The 10,124-nt window shown below is 43.9% G+C and overlaps 1 protein-coding gene across 1 annotated transcript in view; it reads right to left on the reverse strand.

Annotated features, from left to right (window-relative positions):
- ANXA6 (annexin A6) overlaps positions 1-10,124 on the reverse strand; it is a 48,041-nt gene that overhangs the window by 8,296 nt on the left and 29,621 nt on the right. Inside the window, exons 19-22 of the mRNA XM_007943633.2 lie at positions 7,653-7,670; positions 6,701-6,794; positions 5,433-5,528; positions 941-999 (exon numbers count right to left, since the gene is read on the reverse strand). Of these exons, the coding sequence (XP_007941824.2) occupies positions 941-999; positions 5,433-5,528; positions 6,701-6,794; positions 7,653-7,670 (267 nt within the window). The remainder of the gene's footprint in view (positions 1-940; positions 1,000-5,432; positions 5,529-6,700; positions 6,795-7,652; positions 7,671-10,124) is intronic.

Raw genomic sequence — 10,124 nt, forward strand, 5'->3', positions numbered from 1 at the left:
CTGCCAGATTGCAGCTCTGTATGTCTCCTTTTTTGGTATTTTCATGCAAATTCTTCTGCTAGTTGGGGTTTAGTCCACTTCTATATCCTCCCCTTCAAGGATCGGGGTCCAAGATTATCTTCTGTGTCTGTGCTAATTGGTTTCCCTTTTCTTTGTTGAAGAGGGTCTGTGCAGTCTTTCTGCCTAGTCCACCATCTTGCTGGAACTCCAAATTTTTAATGTATTCAGGCCTCAGTCTTTTCCTCTATAAGACAAGGACACTGCAACTACCTCAAAGGACTGCCACAGGGTCAACGGTGTTCAGAGAAATGAAGCATTTGGCACAGGCCTTGGCATATGATGAGTGCTCTACAAATAGGTGCATGTTTGGGGTCTTAGGCTTCTTCTCACCAAGCAGCCAGCCTGCTCTGGCAGTAGCTAAGACTTCAGTTGCTGGGCTGATGGGGCTGGCCAGTGTGACTCCAGTTTTCAGTAAGAGCAGGGCTAGTCCCAGAACTGAGCACCTGCTACCTTTAATGATCATTTGTCACAGGAAACACTGTGTCACTTGCTAGAATGTGAGCTCTGAGAGGGCAGGGACTACTATACTTAGTCCTTTGTCTGTGGAACAGGGTTTGTCAGCCTTGGAATTTGGGGCTAGATAATTTTTTGTTGTAGAGGGCTGTCCTGTGTATAGTAGGATATTTGGCAGCATCCCTGGCCTTTATTCACTGGATGCCAATAGTACCTCCAAGTTGTGACAACCAAAATCGTGTTCATATATTGTCAAATGTCCCCTGGAAGCAGAATTGTCCCAGCCAGGCACAGGCAAAGGGCAGATGCTGGTTAAGATCAAGAGGATGGAAAGAGTAGCCACTGTGCTGATCTGGGGGTTGGAGGCATCCGTGACTATGTACAGGAGTGTTTGAAGGGAAAGGAACAAATGCACAAGTTTTCTTACCTTCATGGATTTGTAAAGTTTGTCAGCAAAGAAGAGAGGCTTGTTCTTGACACTTTGAACTGGCAGGAAGAGAAGAAAGGTGCAGAGAACTTGGTCAGGGGATGAGCACCCAGACTCTGGGCTGGGCTCCCCAACCCCGTCTCCTCTCCCCTAATCTGGGCCTACAGATCACTGCCGATCCCAGAGTCATCCTCAGGGATAGCTTCCTTCCCCCTCCCAAGGCCTCCTGCTCTGGCTCCTCCTTTAAAGTCCTGCCTCTCACACAGATGCACTTGGTAAGTGCTCACAGCTAAACAAGATTAGAGGATTCAAAGGGAATAAACCCTTCACAAACCCAAGTTCAAAGTGCATCAGAATCACTGGAGAAGCTTGTTTAAAACTTAGGTTCTTAGGCTCCACCTTAGAGGCTTAGATTAAAGAGCATCTCAGAGCAGTGGTTCTCAAAGTGTGGTCCCTGGACCAGCATCATCTGCATCACCTGGGCACTTGCTAGACATCCACATTCCATGCTCCATCCTAGATGTACTATAGCTGTGTTTTAACTTTCCCTCCAGGTACTCTGGTGCTAAATGACTACCTCCTCCTAGTTTGCCTGGGACTTTTTCAATATTATAACCTAAAGTCCCATGCAAGCCAAAGGGGCCGATCACCCTATTCTCGTGCATGTAAAGGGAACCAAATCTGAACCATTGGTTCAGTATAATTTAAAGCACTGCAACAATCCTTGGGGCTGAGTGTTGCCCCAGGACCTGCATCAAAAACCAAAAAAACAAACCCACTGCTGTCAAGTCATTTCCAACTCACAGCCACCTTATAGGGCAGAGCAGAACTGTTCCATAGGGTTTCTTAGACACTTCTGTCATATTGGAAGCCCCTGTTCCCTGACCTAGGTAAGATCTACTTGGTTTTACCAACCCCAGCCCTAAAGACCTGGGGTTCTCTAGCCCTCATCAGGTGCTTGACTTCAAGGCTCCAATGCCCAGATGGGGTTGTTTCAGGCAGCTCAGCGAGGAGCAACCAGGCACAAGTATGAGAAAGCCAGAAGGATACTGTATTAGTCCACTGTTGTCAAAAGTCTGGGAAAGTTTTATATATGGAAGGAAACTGGTTATCAGGGAGGGGAGGGGAGGGGAGGGAAAATTGCTAGATAAGTTAAAAAAATATATATATATACATATATATATAATATGTAAGGAGCTCTGGTAGTATAGTGCCTAAGGCACTTAACTGCTAACCAGAAGGCTGGTGGTTCAAACCCACCAGACACTCCTCGGAAGGAAGGCTGGGCATTCCTACTTCCGTGGTGATACTGCCTCGGAAACCCAAGGAGGGGTCACTATGAGTCGAGGCCGACTCGATGGCAAATAACAACAACAACATATAATATATATGTGTGTGTGTGTGTGTGTGTATAACACAACAGCCACTCCTCAGAAGGAAGACTGGGCAATCTACTTGTGTAGTGATACCGCCTTGGAAACCCAAGGAGTGGTTGCTACGAGTCAGATTAAACTCGATGGCAGTGAGTTTCATTTCTTTTACACACACAACACACATGCATATATACCTCAAAGATTATTAGTGATTACCAGGGGTAGGAAAAGGGAAGCTTTTATTTGTGGGGCACTGCATTTATGCTAATAGTGGCGCATATTTTGGAAAAGGAGCAATAATGATGGCACAATGTGAAAAATGTCAGCAATGTCCCTGAGCAGTAAATGTAGAAGCTACATTGATGAATGTCTTGGTGTGTATGTTTTCACTGCAATGACAAAAGAAAGCAAGCCAGCCAGAATGACTGTGGAGACAAAATAGTCTCTATCAGAAGGCCAAGGGTGAGGCTGGGGCTACTTATCCCGAGGGCACAGTCATGCAGAAGGCACTGTGGCAGCCTGTGGCAGGCTCAGGAACCCTGTAGGAGAGTTCGCATCATGACTCTCCCTTCCCCAGCTCCTTATGCAGTTCCCTACTATCTCTCCAAACACATCCTCACCTTCTCAGCCTGGAAGTCAAAGCTCCTGCCTTCGTCTTATTCCTCATTCTCTCAACATACTGCAAATCCCTTTGTCTCTTTGTCCTCCCAGCATGGCTGTACTTCCTAAGCCCACTCTCCTACTTTACCTATAAATCTTATCCCATCCTGTAAGTCTGTGCTTGATGTTCACGTCCCAGTTAGGCTACTTCTTTCAGGAAGCCTCCCCTGACTCCAGGCCCAGAGCTTAACCAGAAGGTTAAGGGAGCAGACAGTAGAAATGCTCCTCCTCTGCTACGAACCCTACAGGCCTTCCCCAGAAACTCTAGAGAGGCCCCCAGTGCCTGCCAAGGATGGCATGGTGTGGTGGTGTTGAGGGGTGTGTGTGTAAGTGCATGTGTATACATGCTCAAGGGCAGAGAGAAGGAAGAAGGAGGAAAGTGGGCATGATCTGAGTGTCTTCAAAGACCAGTTACTGTGGTGATTTAAAAGCATTAACTCTGAACTCAAAGCCTCTGGTTTGAGTCCTGCCTCCACCACTGGTACTTAATCTCCCTGAACCTCAGTGTCCTTGTTGGTAAAATGAGAGGATAACAGCATCAGGTGAGGACTCAGCTAAAGCTAAATGCATATAACTTAGCACAGGGCCTGGCAGGAAAAGATCATAAAAGCTAACCTTTATTCAGTGTGTACTACATGCAAGGCTCTGTCCTAAGTGCTTTACATAATATTAACTCATTTAAACCTTACAAAAACCAACCTGTGGGGTGGGTACAATTATTATCTTCATTTTTACAGAGGAGGAAACTGAGGTATTGAGTTTTATGGCTTCCCCAAGGTCAAACAGCTAGTAAGTGGAAGAGCAGAGATTCAAACCCAGACTCTGTGCTTTCAACCACTATGCATATTGCCTCCTAGATATTGCTCCCAGGTGGTAAAGGTCCATTAAATGCTAAATAGTAATAGTACTTCTCTCTCTATCTCTCTCTTTTATATAAACTAAAACACCTTTCCCCACATTTTAACATCTTTGAAATCAGGATGTATTTTATAACTGATTGCAATTACATGAAAACCTTCCATTTTCCATTGTCACCTCTTGGTTAAAATTTTTTTTTTTTTAAAAAAGTAGTTGCATCAATGCAATACATTTTACAGTAAATAAGATGTGAATTATAATAAATACTAATAAAAACAACAAGTTTAACCCTTGCTCATGTCGGCTTATCCATTTTCACACAAGAGGAAATAGAGATCCAAAAGGGGAAGACGTTGTAAAAACCAAGAGCTGAATTTATACGTGAAAAGAGTAACCAAAGAGATACAGGTTCTGGGAGGAGATATTGTGTGTGTGTACACTCTGGTTGTGCATGACACTACACCCCCTGCCTTGTCTGTGTGGACGTGAATCTTTAAAAACATGAGGTACTGACATACCTGAATTGGGTGATTTCAGGCCTAAATTAAACTCCATTTTGAACTACTTTTTTTAAGAAACCATTCAGTCTTTTTGTCAGTTTTACTGTTTAAATAACAAAGAAGGCAGAAGTCAGGATTTGTAACCTAGGAAAAGAGTTGTTGTTGTTGTTATGTGCCGTGGAGTCGGACCCGACTCATAGTGACCCCTCCTTGGGTTTCTGGGACGGTATCACTATGGACTTAGATTGCCCAACCTTCCTTCTGAGGAGTGGCTGGTGGGTTTGAACCACCAGCCTTCTGGTTAGCAGTCAAGTGTCTTAGGCACTATGCTACCAGAGCTTCCAGGTAAAGAGTTACTTACTCTTTTTAAAGAATATTAAGCAGGAGGTTGAAAAATAGAACTGATAATGTTAAATGAAGTTAGAAATTGTAAATAACTTTGTAGCTGAGAAACATACATATCAAGTCTTAGTTCCAAATGACTTTCTCACTCCCTAGGATTTCCCACTGGGTGTCTACTAGTTCTCTGTGAATCTGTAACCAAGACAAGGAATCAGACTTCAGATGTGACAGAAATATTAACCTCTGAATGAATGCTTTGTTAAGCAACGCTCAGGATGTAACAGCTCTCAGGATATAACAAATAAGCTTACTGATAATGTTTACGTTTGTAACTTTTGTTATGCTTCTTCCCCACTTCTACCTGACCGCAAACACAGATCCTTTTAAACCCTCACTGTGCTCTCTGTGATTTGGAGCATTTTAACATTGGGCATGGATGTGTAAACGTCTCCCCATTTCGGAATGATTTTATTCCTTCCATAAATTTCTTCTTTTAATTCCTAACAGAGGTCAATCTAGGGATAGCCATTTTCTGACCATATTCTGCAGCCTGGAACAAGTCCTCATGAGTCTTGCTGACAACCACATATTTGGCAGGACCCCTGGACCTGGTTTGTGGCAGTATTCATTTCCCAGGACTACTTACTAGCTTAGGAAGCTGCTGATGCTACACTCTTCCAGGGAATCTGGCCAAGTTCCCAGTATTCCAGCACTTTCCCTTGTCCTCCAGTCCCTCCTCCCCTTGGTCTTGCCACTTACCAATGGCCACAAATGCATCCCTAACATCCCCAGACATCTCCTTCTTGATGATGTGCTCCACGTCATAGTTGGTCATCTTGATGAACTCCTGGAAGACTAGCCCAAGAGAAGCCCCAGATTTGGGGGTAAGTTCCAGTTCAGGGTTGTGGGGGAAAGATCACCCCTCCCAAACCTCATATCCAGTTCTACCCCCAGGCTATGCCCCTGGAAAGTGGACAGGGGCAGTAGGTACAGCCATAGTCCAGGCTTAAATGCACCAAGTGAGATCATTGTGAGAGAAAAGTTCTGACCTTAAGGCTGCCTCAGGCTCAAGGTCAAATCTGTGCAAGTCAGAGAGCCCCATGCCCAACCCAGCCTGGCCAACTGCCCCAGAGCCTTTGTCAAGCTCTTGGAACATAGACTGTAGTAGTAGGAGCATGGCTCTTAAGTCATGGCCCTGCCTGTAGCTGCCTGGGTGAACCTCTATCCCTATCAAAGCCGGTTCTTCCTCTTTGTCCAATAGGGATAGAGGTTAATGTAACTAATCATAAGGATAACACTTAGGAAGCACTTACTATGTGTCAGGCATTGTGCTAAGTGCTTTATGTGTGTTACATATTTTGAATGCTCACAACAACCCTGTGAGGTAGGGACTAAAATCCCAATTTACAGATAAAGGAATTAAGGCAGAGAAATTCAGTATCATGCTCAATATTGCACAGCTAGTTAGTGAGATATCGAATCAAGACTTCATGGCTCCCAAGTCTATGCTTTTAGCCACATATGCTAAAGCACTGTAAGTATTTTACTGAAAAGTCCCAAATAAATGCATGTCAAAATGTCAATGTCTTAGTGGAAAGAGCATTTCATGACCACCTCATGCCAAGGCCACTACCACAGGTGTAACTATACAAGTAGTAGCCTGTGGTTTCAAAGAAATATATGTGATCCTGATGCCATCACCATCCCTCATTTCCTTGCTCCTGGCAGACATCATTAATGGATCATGAAACAGAACCTTAGAGTCTTCTCAACACAGTATTCTAGACAGCTGCTGTCAGCTCATCAGAGTTGGCCTCTGAGGTGAAGGTAGTTGGCAAAGGCCACTTGATGAGTCTGAGGCAGAGGCAGGACTCAAATTCAGGGCTCTTGAGTCTCCATCAGCCACAATACTCCATTGCTGGGGAAGGGGTGGGTGGGTGGGCACTGGGTCCTCTTGTCACAGAGTGAAGAGGCTCTCATTTGATTTGGAGATCTTTCTGCTGAACCAGGGAGGCGCCAGGTCTCACCTCTCCGGAGGTGTGGGTAGCTGCGAGTGCACAAGATGGTCATGAAACGTGTCTCCAAGGAAGTTTTGTCTCCACTAGACGTATCTGCTATTTCCTGCAGAGCCCAAGTTGGAGCAAGAATTTGGGAGGGAAGACAAGAAAACCTCGGTTATTACTCACTAACATACCTTTGCCTGGGCTGAGACTGGCCCCTTCTTCCTTGCCCAGCCTCTACAGTCCCCTCTCCATCCCAGGGCCCTGAGGACTGACACAGACAAGCTCAGCACCTGCACTTCCACCCAACAGGCACTGGGCTGAAATTTGGAGTGCTCCTTCCATCTTTAAGCTCTCTGAATGCCCCCTGGGAAGTGTGTATGTGCAAGTGTGGAAGGAAAAAGGCTCAGCCAGTGTTTCTTCAAGTGTGGTAAATACGCAGACATGCCTGATTTTAACACACCACATATATATCTATATATAGTCCACTATTATCTTACAGCCAGCTATTAGTTCTATTTACACTTATTAAATTTTCCTTTGAAATAAACACATTTTAAAAACAAAGTGAGTCAATTTAAAGGGAAATACTAATAGCTGGTAGTTTGTGGAACAGTTCACACTAGAGGTGAAAGGCATATGATTAGGAAACACTTGCCTGGCCCATTTCTTACCCACAATGCACAGAGCAAGCCCAAATCACTGTCTAGTTCTGCCCTGCTCAGCCCAGAGGCATAGCTAATCTCCCCTCAGAAACCAAAACCAAACCCACTGCCACTGAGTCAATTCCAACTCATAGTGACCTTACAGGACAGAGTAGAACCGACCCACAGGGTTTCCAAGGCTGTATATCTTTACGGAAGCAGACTGCCTCATCTTTCTCCCACGGAGTACCTGGTGGGTTTGAACCGCCAACCCTTTGGTTAGCAGCTGAATGCCTTAACAACAGTGTTAAAATTCACATGAAGAGGGCACTCACCAAGATCTCAGCAGCCACCTGAGAGCAGGGCAGAAAGAAGAGGAAAGAGGGGAAGGCAAGAGTCAGAGGGAGCCTGGCAAGGCTGGCTGTGGGGGCTGTAGGTGCAGGGCGAGGGGGCCTGGCTTAGAGTGGCAGAGGCCTTAAGAGACCCTGAGAAAATGCGAGACTCAGTGGGGGGGTGGCAATGAAGAGGGAAAAACACCTTCCCCAACTTTTGGGGCCAAAGGTCAAAATGGAGAACAGGTCTGAGAGTGCCTACAAGGCTGTTTACCTGAGGGATGAAGGAGGAACAAAGGAGCCAGGAAGTCTACACTTTCCACCAAGTAACCTAGGGCAGGCTCCTGACCTTTGTTTGCTTGTGTGAAAACTGAGAGAAATCATCCTTCTCGCTTGCCTACAGAGTTACTTAGAAGTTAGAATGCACAAGTTAAAGTTCTCTTCACTTGATGGTTCAGAGCTGGATGGGTCCTTAGGAGACTGTCATCTGACCCTTCATGTACAGATAGGAAAGCTGAAGCCTGGAGGGGAGATGACCAGCTTAGGGTCGTACTGCCAAGCAGAGCTATCTTCCAAGAGTTAATTATAACTGTTGTCTTATGCAAAGTACAAAATTCTATAGTTCCGACAGTATTTTGTTAGGCAAGTACTGTATTTTTAAGCATATAACACATGCATTACAGAGTTTTTTGCTAATTCTCCAACCTCCTTTCCTATACATGTTATGCATGTTATGTGTGTGGGCCTGTTATTAATGTGGGCATGTTATATGAGAAAAATACAGTAGCTATGACTAGGAGTGCCTGGGAACAAAATGCAGGCAGCCCTCAAGTAGCCCAGGCTGAGTTTCACCTTTGCCTTTCTTCCTGAACCTCTACTCACTACTTTAGTCTACCAGATAGACTGAAACCAATCTCTTTGTAAATATTTTGATGACCTTCTTCTTTGGAAACATTCTTCTTCACAGTTATAGCAACTGGTAATGTCTATCAATATTTTAAATGCCCATACTCCTTGATTAAGCAATTAATATTGCTAAGAACATGCCCCAGAGATACACTGGCAAGAGTTTTCAAGATATAATACAAAGTCACTGCAGCATTTTGTGTAATAGCAAAAAATCTGGAAAACAAAATTGGAAACCACCACCAACAGATGACTTGTAAATTGACTATGGTTCATTCAATCAATGGAAATCCACGCAGCTGTTAAAAGAATGATATTGATCTACATGTGTGGATATAGAGACAGTTTCTGTTTAAATTAAGTATAGTATACTGTATATAGCCAAGCCAAACCAGATGCCAACAAGTCGATTCTGACTCATGGCAACCTCATGTGTTTCAGAGTAGAAGTCTGCTCTGCAGGTTTCCATGTTTAAGAGGGTCCCTTTTATCTAGATTTAAAAAAAAAAGGATGAATATGACTGACTCTTACATGCTTCTTGGGAAGTACCTAAGGAATTTCTCTAGAAGGATAGTTAAGAAATTGTTGACAGTAGTTACCTTTGGGGGGAGAGAGAGACAGTGATTTAAAATTTTGCATTTAATTTTATTCCTAACATTCATTTACATTTTCTCAACATGCAAATACATTATTCTAATTTTAGTTTTTGATGTTAATGTCCAAAAGGAGCTTTCAGGGCTACTAGGATTATGGGCTGCCCTCCCTTTTTAAAAATTGTGATTTGGGTGAAAGATTACAGAGGAAATTGGTTTTCCATTCAACAATTCATATACACTTTGTTTCATGACATTGACTGCAATTGCCACAATATAACAGCACTCTTCCTACCTGTTCTGTGTTTACTGTTTCCATTTACCCTTCTTTCCCCTTTCTTTTCAAGCTTTATCCCTGGGCAGATGCTGCCCTTTTGATCTCGCATGGTTGACTGTTCTAATTAGTGGTACCTTCTTGTTATTACTGTTCACCTTATAGGTCTGACTATCATTTGGCTAAAGATTGAGCCACAAGGGTGAGTTCAGTTCCCTCTGCTTTTGTTTTTTATTTATATTTTCCTATATTAAAACAGCCTAGTGTTATTAAAAATAAAATATATGAGAGGGAGAGGTTTATAAAATAAAACAGAAACACCACTTTGGGACACTGGGCTTCTGTTAAAGGTAACAGAAAAATTGGAGACTGGCTAATGATGTTGGTTGAACAACATGATGAACATATTTCACATCACAGAACTGTACACGTGAAGATCGCTGAATCTATAACAGGTGTCCGTAGTGATACTGCCTTGGAAACTCAAGGAGGGGTCGCTATGAGTCGGGTCCGACTTGCTGGCACATAACAACAACAACAACATATTATTTATTGGGAGCTCTGGTAGTTTAGTGGCTAAGGCACTTGACTGCTAACCAGAAGACTGGCGGTTCAAACCCACCAGCCACTCCTTGGAAGGAAGATGGGGCAATCTACTTCCGTAGTGATACTGCCTCGGAAACCCAAGGAGGGGTCGCTATG

Source organism: Orycteropus afer, unplaced genomic scaffold (genome assembly GCF_000298275.1).
Source record: "Orycteropus afer afer isolate SDZICR_OR568_19922 unplaced genomic scaffold, OryAfe1.0 scaffold00110, whole genome shotgun sequence".
NCBI classification, from domain to species: domain Eukaryota; kingdom Metazoa; phylum Chordata; class Mammalia; order Tubulidentata; family Orycteropodidae; genus Orycteropus; species Orycteropus afer.